This window comes from Pleurodeles waltl, chromosome 6 (genome assembly GCF_031143425.1).
Source record: "Pleurodeles waltl isolate 20211129_DDA chromosome 6, aPleWal1.hap1.20221129, whole genome shotgun sequence".
In the NCBI taxonomy this organism is placed as follows: Eukaryota; Metazoa; Chordata; class Amphibia; order Caudata; family Salamandridae; genus Pleurodeles; species Pleurodeles waltl.
This window is the reverse complement of record NC_090445.1, coordinates 871,593,813-871,613,628: the sequence shown is the minus strand read 5'-3', so window position 1 is coordinate 871,613,628 and position 19,816 is coordinate 871,593,813. Positions and strand designations below refer to the sequence as shown.

General features: G+C 41.7%; 1 protein-coding gene across 2 annotated transcripts in view; it reads left to right on the top strand.

The window, feature by feature from the left end:
• CRTAC1 (cartilage acidic protein 1) overlaps positions 1-19,816 on the top strand; it is a 1,353,390-nt gene that overhangs the window by 1,325,350 nt on the left and 8,224 nt on the right. For both annotated transcript variants that reach the window (XM_069239641.1, XM_069239640.1), the window contains exon 14: positions 1,916-2,059. In XM_069239641.1, coding sequence (XP_069095742.1) covers positions 1,916-2,059 — 144 coding nt within the window. The remainder of the gene's footprint in view (positions 1-1,915; positions 2,060-19,816) is intronic.

Below are 19,816 nucleotides of genomic sequence, written 5' to 3'. Positions count from 1 at the left end.
TTTCATTCTGGGGTCTTGGGACTATGACTTGCCTTGTCCGGTTTGTTCACTCCTTCACTTAGCATGGGCTTTTTATCGCACTATGTGTCTGCACTGAGGGGTTTGTAGTTTGCAGCAGTTGAGTCTCCCAAGTAAGCCTCTAGGGGGCAGTCTTCGATAGGAAACATTACATTCATTTTTAATACAACTGGTGCAAATTTGCTGGATTTTTGTTAAAATAATTAAGACCACTAGGGCTAGGATTTCGTTGACGGGGGTCTCGTTTCTCAGCAGAATGAGTTTGTTAGTTTTACAAACCAAACAGAATATTACCTGTTGTAAAAACGAATTTCTTGCATTTTGTGTGGCAGAACAGCACTATCCGGGAGTTATACACGAGTGGTACACAATAAAAGAAACCATGTTTATTGACTATAGTATAAACTGAGACATTGGTTTTGATAAAATAGTTTAAAAAACGACTTTTATGTCCCAGTACTGCCTTCTAGCCTTTAGGGCTGTTCCTATTGGTCATAGCGGTGCACACTGCATTACACCATTGTGTCACATTTGGATGGGTATGTCGGGCATCAAGTGATTCAAGGGTAATCTTCTCTCATGACCTCTCTCAGTAAAAGTCCTCATCTTAGTCTAGTGGCTAGTCAATGTAGTCCTTGTTCAGCATCATCAAGTTACAATTTCTCCTATCTTCTGCTCAAATGCTTAGATGTGTTAGCTAAATTTGAACCCCAAACATTTCGGCCAAAAAAGTGAATTCAACCTTTTTCTTTGGTGTAACCTAAAGGACAAGTTCATCTTCGATAACCCGCAGGGTGTTATTAAGTACCCAGCTTTCCTGTGGGCAAGAGTGATCTTAAGATTCGGGTAAGTCATTTTTTTTTTTTTTTTTTTGCAGTTTTATACAGCGCAAACTCGACTGACGGTATTGGATCACTTTACATGAGCAGGAGTTTCATCACACAAGGTCACATTCATTTTTTTTTAATGTATGGAGAGATAAAGTGATTCACCCAGAACCACAGGATGTTGAGCTGATGCCAAGACTCAAACCTGGTCCACAGTTTCAAAGTTGGCCGCTAGCACCACATGTAATTAACAAACCTGCCCTGTCTCTGTGCCATATAGTGGGCAGCAGTTGTACTGCCTCCCCATGGTTCCCATGTCAGAAACAGAGGGCAGAACTATCACCGTATAGCTATTGTGGCCAGAATATAGACAACCAAAACATTGTGAAGGTAAGTATACAATATACATTTATATAGATGAGCGTACATTTGCTGTTGCCATGTCAGCATCCATGTACTTTGAAAATAATTTATCCCCAGGGTACAAATTATAATATTTTGGTAGTCAATATGTAGGTAACATCAGGTTTGGAGTACGGTATGTGTTCTACAGTCTTCTGGTAGTATATGCCCACATCGGCATTCCTGGGAAAAGAGATGCCACGACTTTCTAAAAGAGACCATTGGTTCAACAAAAACCTCTACTTGTCAGACGTAATCCCCAGGGTAATGCGTCATACTTGCTCCAGTCAGAGCCAGCGCGCACCATCGTCATTGGTGAAAGAGCTCTAGCTCCTCTCAATCTTGTTTAGCCCTCACGTCACTTTTTGGAATCACAACAGGGACTACCCTGGATTTAATCATTCGGAGGTTGGTATTTGAGAGAGTCAAGTGGGTATTGTCAAGTGCCAAGAGAAATGTCACTCTGTGGTAGAGCTACATAAATGTCAATATGTTGCACTGTGAATGGGCTAGGAAAGAAAATCTTATCTGGGTCTGTAGTGAAATGCACAAATGTGTGACGCAATCCAAGTGGATCTCAATAGCTTTTCATCTGAGTAGAATTCACAGAGTTGATTTGAAATCTCAATCTGAAAGATTACAACGTACTTTACATTTTTAATTCACAGACACGGATGAGTGCATCCAGTTCCCATTTGTCTGCCCGCGGGACAAACCGATCTGCATCAACACATATGGAGGATACCGATGCCGCCCGAACCGCCGGTGCAGCCGTGGGTTTGAGCCCAGTGAGGATGGGACCGCGTGCATTGGTGAGCTACTTCGCTGATGGAGCGGATGACTCCATCTTGGGCTGATTTCAGTCATGACCTCATGTTCGACCAACAATTTATTAACTTTGCTTTCACCACGCTTTGAGACTTGCCGCCTTCCAGTGCATATTAAACCATAAAGCTGGACTGAGTTTAAATGAAAGTTGGTGATCTCCCAGTGACTGATTCAAATTCCATGTCTGTTTTTTTAAGAACCCTTTCTTGCATTCTGCATCTTCTCAAGACAGAGCTGATAGGCCACAAATGCACTTCTTTTTTTCTCCTTCAGTGACCTGCCATCATTTATATGCTAGTGTTCCAAACTGTCTTCATTCTGCTATTTCTGAATGTCTTGTCGCTCTCTGGGATTATTTGCGCCCTTTCAATGAGGCACACTTCCAACGAGTCTAGATTGAAAGTTCAAAACCTTAATTCAGTAAATCTAAAGTCTGAATTAAAAGTGAAAAATCTATAGTTCGAAAATTAACATAATGTATGTGTTGAAAATTAGATTGGAATCCAAAAGTTATATTTTCCCATTTTACGCATAATGCATTTTGGTTTCAGATGTAACACCTCATGTTATAAGGTAATCATAACGAAAGCCTGATTACTTACTCAATTTTAGGGACCCTTCCCTTAACCCATTTCATGTAACTGTAATGCCACTCCAATCACTTATCACTATCCCTGACCTTAGCACTAGTCCTAAAGTTAACCCACACTTTCACCCTGTACCTAAGCTTAGCCCCAGTCCAAGACTTCATCCTAACATAGTTGTTAGTCTAACCATTACCATAAACTTTGACAATACCTGAATTCCAAACCACGTTATGTCATGTGATGTCAAGAGTGATTTGTACTACCATCCCTACTCTTACCCTAACCCTACCTTACCCCAAAGCTAGCCTTAACCATTTCACTTACCTACCTCATGCATAACCCACATCTAAACTCTCACCTTGTCCTAATCTTTGCCCTTCCTCTAAAGTTAACACAATATACCAAAGCAAACTATAAATGTTAACGTCTTAAATCTTTCTGGATTGCTTCATATTTCAAATATTTTGCTTTTTAACTAATGTTTTTTCAAATTTAAAACCTTAAGTCTTTGCTCTTCATAACTTTCAAATTAATATCAGTCCCAGAACCCTTCATGAGTAATACTTTAACCCTGGTGTCTGACTATGCTCACACTGGAAAAGATTCCAGATAATTGTTAGACCACAGGTTAGTTTATAATGTATTGATACACCACTTATTGGCAAAAGGAACATGCTCCAACGTTCTGCTTGTATGAAGATAGTCTTGCTAACAAAACAGCACACTGCACTAAGCATTATAAAAGCCCTAAATGATATAATAGTGTCCAATAAAACTTGTGAAGTGTTATTCCGGCGCTAGGAAATTTCACCCTTCTCTTTACAGAGTGGATGTTGGGTATAAAACATAGGAAATCATTTCAACCCCATTAGTGGGGGGGGGGGGGGGGGGGGAGGGGTACGCGGTCATTTACACCCAGCGCAGCCTAAATAATGGAGTACTCTTTGCAAGGCTGCCCAGGTCTCAGGGGACATCACCCTCGTGCATTCTCTCCCACTGGAATTAGACTGTAGTGGGATACAGTGTCCTACAGGATGGTGTCTCAGGGCCTCTTCAAAGTGCAAGAGAACTCCCATCTTCCTGCGTTATCTGCAAGAGAGATGGCTGTTGTCCGGTGCAATAAACATCTGTAGAAAGGCAGCTTGGAACCAGCCCAGGAGGGGCTTCTCTTGTCTGTGGCCATTGCATGAGCTGAGCATGCAGTGGTCTGGGAACATTTAATTGGATGTGCCCAGAACTTCAGTTGTACAGGATTTAGCAGTACTTGATTCCTGAATCCTTCATGACCAAGAAATGTGTCGTGCACCAGTACAGCAGAGTATTGAATTCCAGGTACAAAGTCTGTTTGATCATTTCTCACTGCCACACTAGGACTACATCTGGTACATTGGTACAAGAATCTTGATGGGAAGGCCACTGAAATTACCTTTCAAATAAGAGAGTCCTGCCTACTGTGTGAGTTAATATTGAATGCACCCTACGGAGGAGAGCCCCCCAGAAAGAACAGGGTTTCCATCCCAAGCGCTTGTGATCACTAGCTAGAAAGTAGCTAGAAAGTTGCGTTTTTCTTTATATAATCACCATTTAATACGTAATATTTTGCCATGTGTCCATTAGCATCCTTTGCTTTTAGAAAGTCAAGTGGTGACTTAAATGGTAGCCTTATTGATTTATATGAGTGCGTTTTCTTCAATTCCTTTTGTTGATGCCTTCCTATTCTCAGACGTAAGTACTAAAATAATGTAGTTGGTAGTCCAGTTGGGGTTCTAATAATATATTGCGCCCAGGGTACTAGTGATAAATTACTCCAATTGTTACAACTAGAACGCAGTAACCCCTGATTGTCGGTGGACCATTCACATGTCTCATGTGAATTGTTAGCCCCCATGCACTCAAAAGCCGGTGCTGAACCTGAAAGACTAAGCAGGGGACTTCCAACAACTGCATGTCCATTAAGGGAAGTGACAAAAATATTATTAGAAAGCTCATCATTGCTTTCAGCTGGGGCCGCAGTCGATATGTCTCAGAATACATGCAGTCTCTAAGAACAGTGCTTCCTATTTCAAAATACAGTATTACTTATATACAGTTATTAAAATTGAAAATGCCCTTGACAAATGACTACATGAACTGTATTACAAAAAGAGCCATGGGGGCGCAACATGTGTGCGTACCTGATTTTCTGCACAGCCCCTTCTGTAATAGGCAGTTTCAAGGGGGTGTTCAGAAGGAACACTCTGCCTATGTGCTCGTGCAGTATTACAGATGTGGGTGCAGAGGCAAAGAAGCAGTCAGGAGGCACACTGTGAACCACAAAGAGGTGGTGGACAGTTAGTACATCAGCTAAAGGTGTCTCTTAGAAGTGGAAAGAGCACCCCATGGACCCCCAAGACATCTTGCAGGTGGGTGCAGTCACTAACTACATTCATCCTCCCGGTGGATCTCTGCCTTCCTTTGCAGCACAGACCAGGTTGCTGCCTGTGCAGTGAAGTGTGGACTGACAGCTTCAAATAGCAGTTCTGCCTTCACTAATGCATCGCCCCCCAGGAAGATCCTTGTTTGTGTCTGCGCAGCCTATTAACTGTAAAAGGGTGCCCTGACCTGCTCTGTGTCAGGCTCACCCAGTTAAAAGTGCACTGCAGACAGGGCAGTGGACCCAATACATAATACTGGCCCATAGGTTTCAAGTGCTAACCCCAAATTCGGAAACTACACTTATGTCTTATAATATTCATGAACAAGGAGAGGCAACAGGATTTTCATGTGAAAGCAGACAGTGATTTGTCTAGTGATGAATGGTTGTTGGCAAAAAAAAATTTGATGAGCCGACCTGACCAACCTCGAAGTTCTCAGTCTCTTATCATTCTTCCCTGTTGTTTTTCTACTTCTCAGCTGAACAAACTGACTTGTCCAGTAACTCCGACTTTAGTTATAGGGTGTCTTTTGTCCACTTCCTTTAATACTTTGGTATCCCAATTGATGACTATATTACAATGAATTACTGGGCGATGGGTTTACTTATATTTCCAGAAATAGGACATTATTTGCCATTTTTCATTCTTATACATTTAATCGAATAATGTATGTAAAATTCATGGTACTTAAAAAATGTTTTGCAAACTGTTTCAATCATTTGTCCTGATGTTTATTTTTTGTGTAAGCCATGTGAAAAGCAGACAAAAGCTATTTGATTCACACGTCTACCATCATCCGTGCTAGAGCTCTTCCTTACACTAATATAACCAAACCTAATACCTTCACTGTCATCACCCTAGGATGCCCTGGGAACGTACACTCCAGGCACCTGATTGCCTTCACATTTCCAGGGGCCATAAACATGCTGAGATAAATTGCACTAACATCACATAAAACTGTGTAGTATTGTCTTTTATAAAATGTTCAAAGTGAGAGCAATACAAATTAAAAATCATATGACATCTGGCCCTCTAATTTCGAAACCACAATCAGGATCAAAAATAGATGGCGGAGGGCCACCTGTTTTCTAAGAGAGAAGACACCTTTCTAAGTCAGAGGAAGTCAGTAAAAACTGAGATTTTATGAAGTACAAAGGTCAGATAAATTCTCCCACCTCTGCTGGCAATAATGAATGTGGCAATTTTGTTCTACAATGTATGCATTTCATTTCTTGCTTTTAGAGAAGCTGGTGACTAAACACGTTTAAACGCCGTCTAAGTATGCAGCAGAGCTGGCTAGCGTCAGCAGCATTCACTGTTTTTTCATTAATGTTTGAGCTGACAGTACTATGGAGATAAGTACGCCTGGTCTGAGATTTTGTTCTCGCTCACTAATGGTGCAGGGGCTGACTGCTTTTGTAGATAACAGTATAAGTTGATGTGAATGTTTTTATTCCATAGGAAACTATAAATTGGCTCACCTTGTTTGTGCACAGGAGGAAAGCATGGGTGTACCTCCTGAGCTGTGCTTTTTTTTTTTTTACCGTCACTTCTTCCCTATTTTGTCCCACTCCTGTGCTCTTCCACATTTACATAAAATATCTTCAGGAATAAACAAAGACGTAATCATTGCCTTAAGTACCAATCATGAATAGACCAGTGACTAAAAACACTAATTCATATTGCCATACGTTCTCATCACTATCTATTGGACAAACAAATAATATTATTTATGTATTTTAAAATATTTATAGAGCGTGAGCTATCACTCCTATTGGGGTGTCTTGGCTCTTATATCAAATACCAGAAAACGTAACTAAAGCCTGGAGCAAAGTGGTTGCAAACAAGCTTCACAGTGTGAAGAATTCGGGGAGACCCAGGTTTTCAAGAAGTTACCGAGCCTTAAGATGAGGTGGAAGGGTGATCCAGTGTTCGGGTGCTGTGACAGCTAAAGCACGACCCCCAAAGATGCACAGTGGAACTGGGACATTCTAAGGAAATCTTGGTCAGTAGATCATAGAGAGGGTCAGATGGTAGCATGCAAAATGCAGTCAGAGCAGTGCCACTCGGCAAATTGATGGCCTTGTGAACGAGGCACAGGGATTAAAAAAAACAATGCACCCTTTAATGGCGAGCCAGTAAAGGGAGGCCATGGGTCTCGAAATATGGTTCCTGGCTCTGAATCCAAACTCTAAACTGGGTGCATAATTTTGGACTGTCTGAAACTATTGAATCAAGTAGTCCAGTAGCCACAGAAAGGCTGCATTGCAATTTTTGATCGTACGTGAAACAAAGGCCTATAGAATCAGCACCCTACGCAGAAAAAAGAACAGATGGAGGATTTTCTTTAATGTGCGCCATAGGAAGATGTTTGACTTGAACACAAAATTGATCTGACAGCAAAGGGTAAGAGCAAAATCAATTCTGACACCTACATTTTTCATTCTCATGGCTCGTTTAGATTTCAGTCCCAAAAATCAAGACCAAAAAGGGAGAGTCCAGAAATAGGTGGCTCTCCAGGAGCCCTGGATCTCTGTTATGTCCCTGTTCGAAGTGATTGTGAAACATTCATTGTTCTGCTTTGAACACAGGAAAAAAAACTTTAGAGGCAATATCATGTGACTCATTGGCGGCTTTTAAAATAGCCTGAGTGTCATCCGCACCTAAGAAACAGTTGAAACTTTGGGATTGAGTCAATCCTGCTAGTGTGGTCATATAAATGTTGAATGACAAATGGGACACAACTGAACCTTGAGGGGACCCTACCATTTAGTGTCCATAGTGATGAAGAAGGGCTGCTAGCCTTTATCGTGAACTATCACTCAAAATTGCTAAACCAGTCACAGGTGCCACCAAAAATTCTAAGATCCTTCAGACAATCAAAAAGAATCTAGTGGTTCACGGTATCCTAGGCAGCAGAAATGTCCATCAAAATTCATGCGGCTGGAAGGTTAGCATCTGCACATCTAAGTAGTTCACCCAGGGCAGAAACCACCACTTCCTTAGTGCTGCCACCTGCTCTGAACCAGCATGGGTGGATTGTAGAAGGTTGGTATGCTACCCAAAGGCAGTTAGGAGATGGAAACATGCTAACAATAATGAACCTACACTGGCACAAGTAAAAAAAAAAAGCTAAAAGTGATGTAACTAGGCTTGTGAGGCTGTCCAACAACTCCCCTTCTTTGACCAGATTTCCTTCAAGGCCAACTAGCCTCAGTACATTAGCGGAATGAGACAGAGCAGGCCTGCTCCCTCAAAATATGTTATTTATATAAAACACTCTTCTCACAATCAGTACCTTGAACGTTATTTGCCATTATTGATTTTGCAACAAAGAGTAAGCTTTGCAGCCTGTTTTGTTTCTAAAAAAAACTATACATTCATTCACACAACCTACTGGAAAGAAATATGTCTAATTCCAAGAAAACTCTAACTATCAAGTTTACGTATGTCCGACACATAGTGTGTCATTAAGCCCATCAATACCTTATGGATTCTCTGGGTCTCAGTGCCACAGTTCACCTTCACAGTGTGATCAGGACAGCGCGGCTGTTCACTACCCCAGAAAGGTCATAAAGGAGACTTCCCTGCCTTTCAAGATTTCTTGAGGAGACCGAGAATAGCAGGAGTCTTAACCCTAAATGGCCCTTTCTTCAAATCATGTGAAATGTGGAAGTAGTTTCCTGGGTTGTTCCCTCCCTGTTTTCTTTGACTTTAATTTGCTACATCTAGCCTTGGGCTGCCTCGACTTTGTATGATGCTCACATTCGGAATTCCTCATTGATAACTTACTCCATTGAGGCCGTGATTACAAGTTCAGCAGAACTCGGGAGTAACAGCTCTGCCAACCAGTAGCAGAACACAAGACATGAATCCACAGGTTGAAAGCACACCCGGTGCTTTGGGGCAAGATCTGTCAGCGCAAACACAGCTCCATGCATGCCCAAACGTCTGTTTGGGGCACTTGGAACCGTGGAACAGTCACCCTGCATTCCAACTAAATCCAGTGGCCCCAGAAGCCCTCCTTGCCTTTTGACCTGCAGCAGTCCTCTTTCTCCTAAATGGGAGTGGAAGCTAGACTTGAAATTTAGACCGGAATAGGAATCCACATGCACATTTTACCTATTAAAACTGTGTCTGTGTGGTATTCCCCATTTTTTGGCGAAACAACTCCTAGTAGAGTGATTTACATAGGATTTTCTAAATGCAGCCAACCTTGGGTGCAACTATTGTGCCTACTCACATCCCAGGAACCGATGTAAGTTTGAAAAAAAGTTCTTGACATTTCCAGTGTGAGTTTTTGGACATTGCCTCTTCTGGGGCATAGGCCTATCCAGACACGTGGGGCACCAATTTAATTGGGAGAAGTTTGAGGACATTTATTGTTCTATACGGATTCTCGAACATTCTCTCACATGAATCAGAGAAAACATATTCATTTCAGGAGACCTAGAAATTTGAGAGACACTCAGTAACAGAAAGATATGTGGGACCCATGTCTGGAGTTGGTAGACACTGCCCTATCACAAATACCATAGTTACAAACATCTTAAGAATAATTAGAATTTAAAGCAAATACAATCTTGATGTTTCCACAATGTATTTTGGGGACTTTCATGTCCCTAAAAATAGGCATGCCTACACAAGTAGGGTAATGTTTTTATTGAGCAAAGTGTGGAAATGCGTTGTGGTAGGACTTTTGTTGCCCCCTGCACAATTCAGAACTTCTCTCACAGGAACATGAGGAAATTCAGATGTCTCCAAATATCTGCAGGCATTTTGGGCTAAAAAAAAAGATAGTGCAATCCCCTCAAGCCACACAACTCTGGACTCCTGGTGTCTAGTTTTCAGACATGTCTTGATTTGATAGTTTTCTGTTGTAGATACTCTCTGAATAATCACACGGGAAAACGTAAAGGCCTAAAGACGTTTACTTGTGAATACCACAACCCTCAGCAGTGTCAGGACAACTGCCGATCTATGAAATCCTAATGAACAGCATCCCCAAGCATTCTAAATTCTTATAAGTATGATGGTATGTCATATTGTGACATTAGCATGTAATAAGCATTGATCAATACCAAACAATACAAAATTATGTAAAGCAGCAAACTTTAACCCTAAAACAACTATAGCATAATAAAACCACATCAGCAAAAGTTTGCAAAGAAAATGGAAACCGAATTATATCAATATAAACCTTTAACACATTGAAATAAACATTGAACTATTAAGAAATACTAATTATGCAACATAATAATATAACTTCCCTCATAAATCCTGGTATACGTTATGCATCCCGGTATCGTAAAGATATCTTGATAGGTCTAGCACTTCTTCATCTAACACCCCGGTGTTCTTTATCCTTGTCATCAACAAATTTCATGGCTCTCTGGTTGGTGGCAATACCCTGACTTGCATGAGCATTGCCATTCAGAGCAACATCTTGAATTGGGTGAACATTACAATCATGATTCTCCTTCACTACTCTCTCCATTTCCACCATTCATCCCCTTTAGCACAGATATCATTTACAGACACCACTTCCACTTGAACAGGTCTCCTGAACTTAGACATGCCTTTAACAACATATGTGGGATTTTTTATGCGCACACAATCACCCACTTTTATTTTAGTAGCAGTAACCTTGACTTTGTGTTTGTTATTAAACCAAGCTTTCATTTTGGTTTGAGAGCACTGAATTTTGGATTGAGTCACAATCTCCATACTCTTTTCCTGTTCTGTTTTAAGCAGAAACTCACCCAACCAACCAGGACACATTTTAGACATTGGAGAACACCCTCTCATAATTTCAAATGGACTTATACCAGTGGTGCCGTTTGGGCTTGATCAATGTGCCCACAACATGCTATCCACCGCTATTGTCACTTCATCTTTATTCTGGATGGACCACTGTATTCAAACCACCTATGTACATTCCTCTTTTCCACAAGTCCATTGGCTTGTGGATGATAAAGGGAAATCTTCCAATGCCTGATGACATTTTTCTCTAAGAAATCCTACATGGATTTTGACACGAATTGGACACCATTGTCCGACACAAACTATTTGGGGAAACCTTCCCTTACTTCTTCAAAAAATTGATCACCCCATTTGTGTTAGGTTCTTCCTTAGATGAAGGACCTTTGGGTATTTCAGTGGGTTGTAGAGGCATGGGGCTCGTTTTCAAGACCTTATCACTATTAGCAGATATAACACATCCCTCAGCTAACTAAACCACGTCACTATCCATGCTCGGCCATGAATAGTTCATTCTGAACTTCCTTTTTCCAATGGTTTGACCTAGATTTCCTTCAGGTGCGCTCACCATCATCTTTTCTCTCAAATTAATAGGAGGAAGAAAGTCTTCATCCCGCATTCACATGCTTTCCTTTTCATTTTATAGAAAGGCTGAGTGTTTGTAGGCAACTGTTTTTCTTTTGGACACCCTCCTGCCACATATTTGGATACCTCCTTTAAAGTATCATCTTTGGTAAAAGCTACTTCACATTCATGTTCTGTAAAACTGCACACGTTACACACATCAATAGTGGCAAATAAACATTCCTCATCATCATCATTTCCATTGACAGTATCATTGTCTTCAGGCATTGGTTGATGTGCCAAATATTCAGCTCTTATATTCTTCCCACCTGATACATTACATGCTCACTGTGAAAATTATACTCTAGTAGTTTTGAACTCAATCTCGCTATTCTTGGATTGTGATCTTTTATGACATTGCCATTCAAAATGTTAATGAATGGCTTGTGATCGGTTTTAAGAGTGAATTTTCTTCTGTAGACGTAGCATTTAAAAGGTTTAATCGCCCAACTGCAAGCCAATAGCTCTTTTTCTATTACAGAAAATAATCTTCTCATTTTCTCTCAAAGTTCTGGTTGCAAACCGTATGAGACAGGGTAGCATCCAAACCTTTATTGCTCGCATGAACAGTGATTGTGCACTCTTTACAGGGAACACAAGGTTTTAATACTTCAGCTGACACAATGTCATTTTTCAAGAATACAAATTTATTCTGACACTTTTCATCCCATATATTTTCCCCTTTTTTAACAATTCACATAATGTAGATGTCTTAAAAGCAAAATTCTTGATGAATTTTAAGTAGAAATGGCACACTCCTAAAAAGATGCAAAAGAAAGGCGTACCAACCAAGCTTGGTCATGGTTGAACCCCCTTTTCAGAGATGACATGTCCCAAATACTATAATTCTTTACTCCTGTAGCCTTTTCAAAACTATAGTCATAGTTTTATCCTGCTCTTCCATATTCTTTCCAGCAACTAGGATGTCGTCCTGAAAAGTGACAACCTTTTTACTCCTTTCAAGACTTCCTCCAGGATCCGTTGAAAAACTGATGCTGCAGACGCCAACCCAAATGGTATTACCTTGAATTCAAAAGTCCCTACCAGTGAGACTAATGGGGTCAAATGTCTAGAAAAAGGGTCCAATTCCCCCTAATGATATGCAGATGCTAAGTCAATTTTACTAAAAACTCCTGAACCTGCAAACATTGTGACTATATTGTTTATTTGTGGGGGTGGGGGGGGAGGTAAATGTGAGTGAACCCAATCACTTTATTCAAACTCCTAAGATTTATGCAAACTCTCAGATCTCGATTCTTTTCCCCGCCTATCACCTGAGGAGATAGCCATAAAAACAACTCAATGGTTGAATCACATCATCTTCACACATTTCCCTGAGCACCTGTGCTAAATCTTCTCCCACACTGAACAGTACATTCCTTAAATTGTGTTTGACAGGATCTCATTCCCTTGAACTCAAATTGTGTGCTTGCACCCCTTTATCCAGCCCAGTTTGTCACTGACTACCGACTTGAAAGACTTTATCCATACATTGTCTACCACTGATGGAGTGTTGTTAACCTCAACCTCCTCTGCAACCACTGTTACCCGTACTTTCCTTCATGGCCTGAGGGTCTTCCCAAAAAGGCCTTGTTGATACTAACCAAAGATGTGAACCTCTTCTTAGCCACGTATACTTTCCCCCTTATTTCCTCCCTTTGAACTTTAGAAACAACTGAAAATATCCAGTTAACTCGATCTTCCTCCCATAATATGAAACTGGATTACTGTCAGGGGGGTTCAGTTCCCTAACTCCCCAATTTTCTTTGTACAATTGTTCTGCAATCATGATAGTTCTTGCCTCAGAGTCACTCAACAAGTTGAATGCTTTATCATCAATCACAGTATCTTCATATGGGTCAACACAATTTGTCTCACTCCTTGAACCACTACAACTACATCCCTTCTAAAACTAGGTCTATCTTCTGACTCATTAAACTCTCTCTCTAGGAGTGCATTGACTTTCTTTTTGTTAGATTGACCAACCTTATTAAAATGTCCTAACTTCCCACATGTCCTACAAGTAACATTTTTTGCTGGACATGGATGACCATTTGGTGTGCTATTATTATACCCACATCTAAAACAAATATTTTTCTGCTTGAAAAATTGATAAAAAATGTTTTCCTTCTTTTTTCTCTATTTTGTTCTTCTGAAAAGAACTCTTATTAGAACATTGGAATGCCGGGGGCTCCATTGAAAACAATGGAGTGCTGTGGGCTTTTACTGGCCGGTAAAAGCCGGCAGCGCCAACATTCCAATGTTCGCTTTGTTCACAGCAACAGCTGTGAACAAAGCCTCACGGAGCCTGAGGGGATTTTAATCCCCTCGGGCTCCATGAAATTTTTTTTTTAATAGAACATTCTGCCCTGTGTGGCAGAATGTTCTAATAGCCTTAGAACCCGCCGTAGCGGGCTCTACCGGCTATTAAAGTCCCTCTCCCTTGTTAAATGCCCTCGCCTTCGGCTCGGGCATTTAACGTGGGGAGCGGGCCTTTAATAGCCGGTAGAGCCCGCTACGGCGGGTTCTAAGGCTCTAGTATTCCCAGACTCTTTTTCTTGAACCACGCCGCATTGCTCTTTCCATGTAAATTCTTTACATGACTTCTGTGATAATTCTGCACTTTTTATTATGTCAATGGTTTCAGTTACACTGGGATTCCTTAATGTTAACAATTTTTCTTGTACCTTTTTATCCCAACATCTAACTACAATCTGATCCTGAATCAACTGTGTCGTAAAGTTTTCAAACTCACATTCGGCTGCCAGAATGCACAGTGCCACCGCATAAGTCAATAGACTCATCCTGACGCTGTTCTCGTGTGAAAAACATGTGTCGGTTGGTGATAAGTCTAGGCTGAATATCAAAATGTTTTTATAGTGTTATGACTGCTGATTAGAATTTGTCAATGTCATCTATATGGTCACCTAATTCAAGTGGTGGTAGAAGCTCATATATAGATTGCCCTTCAAAACCCAAATTGTGTTCCAACAAAAACCTCTTCCTTTCCGGATAGTTCCTGTTACCACCAATAGCTCCAATAAGCTTAGTAAATGCATGTCTCAGGTGTTGGAAATGTAGGTGGTGCACTGACACCTTGTATGACACAAACAAATTCAACACCTTCCGTTCACTGATAAGGTGTTACACTGTATAGAGTAACACTATTAGACAAAACAATATAAGTCATAACACGCAAGAATGTGTGCATGTCACAGCTGATGTCAGCAGATCAAATGGTGCTTTCACAACATTGTTACCTTGTAATGTTGCCTTATGGAAAGTTACTTTGCACTGCATGTGAAAATACTTTCAAAGTTGCTGCCACTGTGTACATCGAGAAAAAAATATATGAGAATGTCAGAAAGTGGATTGCCTCTGCAACCAGCCCTATTTTCTCACACAACTCCCTCCCAGCCCATATGCCCAGGAGACTCATCACAACCCAAGGAGAGGCTTGTCAGATGAGGAAGACAGTGAAGAAAACGGTCTGTCCCTTTGCAGGGTTTATTCTGCCTTACATCCTCCTGTCATGGTCACTTCCTCTGGGTAGTGAACCCATCCCAACAGTGATAGGGACCCATCTTAAACTGAAACTTCCTTCTAGGGGGGGTCTTCCTCCTCTCTCTCTGTGAACCTGGGAAGTGAGGTGCCCACCTCCCCTATCCCTACCTCTGCTAAGGCAACACCTAGTTTACACAAAGAGGTCACCCACCACTTGAGCAACCCCACCATGACCACCAGGGTTAGGGAGCCTCCTCCTCCTGGAGGTTGGAGACTACATCTTCCCTCTCCCTTCCTACCTCTGAAGCTTTATCTGCCTCCATCTGCACTACCCAGGCTTCAAGGGACTTGATCATCACAGCCTTCCTAAGTTTTTAGCAGCAGGTAATCCTTTCTTTCTGCACAACACCCTAAGCAGTGAGTGTGGATAGCCAGGCCAGATCAAGCCCCATGGTCTCCCTCCCTTGAGTTTTGTGTCCCTTAAAAAACATTGGCACCAATTGATCAGAACAATTTAGAAAAATCAAAATGAAGTAATTACAAAAATTAGTCCAAATTTACTCTAGTTCGATTTAGAAGATATTTAACTTATTTCACTTAAAACTGTGGTGTGATATTAAACACAAGTTCTGGATTCCACCACTGCGCACCAAAAATGTTGGAAAGTGGATATTGATAAGGGCAGGTAAGTACCTACATTTAGCAATAGGCCACTAACCCCCACTAGGTCCAGTCAGGTCTCAAATTAATCCCCGCTCAACCCTTGGTAGCTTGGCAATGGGCGAAAAGGCTTTCCTTAGGAGTCAAGTGTGTAAAGCATTTAAAAATCACAAAACAGTAAATAAGTAAAACACAATAAAAATCCAACACCAATTTATAAAAATAGATTCGATTTTTATCTTTAAAATGACATCAAAACAATAAAAGTCGGATAAGAGGAACCGGAGACATGAATTTTTAAAGAATTCATGTTTTCTAGTGCATAGAAGCAACTAGTGTTTAAAGGGTTAAAAAAGGTTTCACGGAACAGGGACAAAGTCCAGAGTTCAGGCCACCCACAGGATAACACTGTTACACTTACCTTCAGAAGTGTTTCTTGATTCAGGAAAGTGGTCCACAGCACCAGCCAAGGGTTCAGAGGCTCTGGTTTGCCTCTTGGAGTCTGGGACTGCAACTCCCACAATGCACCTCTTCAACTTAGAGTTGCTCCAAACTTCCAGAAATTCTTCCGAGGTCCTGTTGGGTCCTTGAAGTGTCCACAACTTGATCCAAGGTTCCCGAAGCTGAGTTGCTCCTTGGGATTTGAGAGCACAATTCCCAGAGTACACCTGGTCAGAATCCTCAAATGGCAACTGGACACTGGTCAGGGACAAACTCTTTATACAGGACTTGGTGCAGGGGACTCTGGGCAGCTCATCTGTACCTGTAACTTACAGGGAGTCCATTCCTGGAGTTGCAGAAGCAAGGCAAAGTCATTTTTTTGTTGGGGCCCAAAGTGTGCAGCTGGTGCAGTCCTTGTCACTGCAGAGCCCAGGTGCAGGCCAGGGGTCAAGCAGGGTAGTCCTTCTTCTCCAAGATCTTCTTCCTGCAGGGATCTAAGGTGTGGGTGCATCTCTGCCATATTTATTTTTGCTCCTTGGGTGAAAAGCATAGGGGTTGTGGAGCAGGGTGCAACTGTCCAATCACAGACAGGCCACTTCTCCCTACGATGACCACTTCCTGGGAAGTGTGGCAAAAATCAATCCCAAGGGAGCAACATTCTTTAAAAAGCCAACATGGCTGAAACTGAATTTTTGAGGCTAGGTTGACTGAGCCAGCCCACTGCTGTGGTTAAAAATCCTAAACACACCTCTCTCTTGCCTTCTCCTAAACTAATCAAGAGGGCACCTGCTCCAAATGTCCTTCCCTCCTTTTAAGACCAGTTTGGCTGCTCTCCCCAATCCTCTTTCACCATCTCTTGAGGCAGATCTTCTCCCCCAGGCACATCCTTTGTGTTCATCCAAGGCCACTTCACACCTCATCAAGGGAGGCTGGTAAATGAGAGAAGGGCACTACCGAGCTGAAGTGGGCAACTTTCGGGTAGATTTTTAAAACTGTTTACCTGAACTAGTTATATTAAATCCAACAATTGCAAGTTGTGGGATGTATTATAACAATTAATTTGATACCAAACTCATAATATCTGGCTCTTATGGGGACTTTATTAATTAAAAAAAGTCTCAACATTTTAGCCTAAGGAGGCCATTCACTACAGTGAGGGAAAAACACATTTGGTTAGTTTACCTCACCAGGGCTCATAAAACAATTTTTATAAGGTCCCTGTGTATAGTTACATGGCACCCAAAACAAGGGGCACTTAGGGCACACCTTAGGGGTGACTTACATGTACAAATAAGGTAGTTTAAGACTTTGGAAGTACTTTTGATTCCAAAGTCAAATTTGCAAATAACTTTACTTTAAAAGCAGCCAGCAAGGGAGGCCTGCCTTTCAAATGACAATGGGCACCTCAGCAGTGCACCTTTGGGTGCACTAACTATGCTGGGGTCCCTAAAACTACATGCCCTACCATATACTATGGACTTATAGGTAGGTTGACATAGCCAATTATAATTAGCCTAATTTGCATACTCATTTTACACAGAGCACAAGCCCTGGGACTTGTTAGCAGTATCCAGGGTACCATCTGAGTCAGGAAAACACCAGCAAAAAGTGAAAATGGGGCAACAAGTTAGGGGGCCTCTGCAATCAGCCCTGTTTTCTCACAGAGGAACTGATATATACTTTATTACAGTTGAAAACAGGGTGTGCATATCACCGAAATTCTAGTAATGTGCAAGTTGTGGTTTCTGCCGTGCGCACATCACCGACAATTCAAGGTTTGTTCATCACGGAAATTCTAGTAATGTTCAAGTTATGCTAACTGGGTGTGGGTATCACTGAAATCCTAATGATGAACTAGTAATGTTAAACACAGTGTGTGCATCACTGAAACTCAGGCCTGCACCGAAATCCTTTTGATCCGCAATTGATGTCAACATGGTGTGCACATCACTGACACTTTAAACTTCATAATGATGCAGACAGATGCCGGCTTTTCCTCAAAGATTATAGGCTTTGACTGTCTCAGTCTAACATGGTGCCTCTGTACGCATTGAGTACAGATGCAAAAGCTTCCCCACTACATATGGCTGCTGCCAATCACAGTCTAGTTTCATGCCACGAGGGTACCTCTGTATGCATTGTATGCGCAACACATCACCAGAACAATCCTTCCCGTCAGGCAAGTAGTCTCCATAGAATACTGAGACGCTTGAACGCACAGGGAATCTCATGCAAGCGCTCCAGCGCATAGTGAAAAACTCTTCCTCAGGTACGCCACATTCAATTTTCACAGATGAAGTCAATTACATTACCGCGGATAAGGGTCCACTTGTTCTTTTAGACGAGAGCACAACTCATGGTTGCTGATAAGTCATGAGGTCTTGTGCAGTTAAAGTCTCAATAGGTTGATGCATATGAAATCTTTTCTGTAAATGTCACTGTCGTGGGTTCTTGGGTTGCGGCACGATCGTCACCAATATTGTTGTATTCACTCTGAATAATAACATGGGAAAACATAAAAGCTCAATACATTTACTTGTGAGTACCACAACCCTCGGCAGAGCCAGGACAACTGCCAATCTATTGAATCCTAATGAACAGCATCCCGAAGCATTCAATATTCTAATAAGAATGATGATATGTCATATTATGACATATCATGACATTACCATAGTTTCTTTGGGTGCAGGCAGACCACATGTTGAAACGCTGTGGGCAATCACCACCTCAAAAGTCTGTCTTCTCTTAACACTAATGTCTCTCTTCACATGGTCACACTTTCGGTTTTCAGTTGCAAGTGAGTGTGCGAAAAAACACTTTTAGAAAAAACACCTCCAGAATACCCTGGCAATATGAGTAATCCAACAGCTGGAGTGGTACAACTATTCCATATCCAATAACGCTGATTGTTGATTGCATGTCAAAAGTGCTACGTTTTCCTTCATACCCATTTTGTTTATTCATTACCTTTTTCTTGTGGAGTGAAATAAAAACATATTGTAAGCTGTGACTAGTTTGATGACTTCGGGCCAGATGTAGCAAGGATTTTCCGCATCGCAAACAGCTATTTTCGCTGTTTGCGACGCTCAAAACCCACATCGCAATGCCCAATTCCCATTTTGCGAGTCGGTAACCTGGTTACGACTCGCAAAACGGGACTGCGAGTCGCAAATAGGAAGGGGTGTTCCCCTTCCTATTTGCGAGTCACAGCGCGATGCAGGATTTCTTTGTGACCGCGGTCGCAAAGCAATCGCAGTTACCACCAGTGTCACACTGGTGGTAACCCATTCGCAAAAGGGAAGGGGTCCCCATGAGACCCCTTCCCCTTTGTGAATGGCATTGGAAACATTTTTTCAGAGCAGGCCTATGGACCACTGCCTGCTCTGAAAAAATGAGTGACACGTTTCATTTTTTCATTTTGTAATGCAGCCCGTTTTCCTTTAAGGAAAACGGGCTGCATTACAAAAAAAAAAAACTGCTTTATTTAAAAGCAGTCACAGACATGGTGGTCTGCTGTCTCCAGCAGGCCACCATCCCTGTGAGTGCTGCGAGTAGCAAGGGGGTTGCAAATTGTGACACCACATTAATATTAATGATGTGGGCCTTTGCGACCCCCTTGCGACTTGCAGATGGTGTCAAAGACACCATCCTGGATTGCGACTCGCAGTTTGCGAGTCGCAATGCAGGATTTCCCTACATCTGGCCCTAAGTATCATTGGTTTTTGGAAAACCAACAAAAACTATATAAACC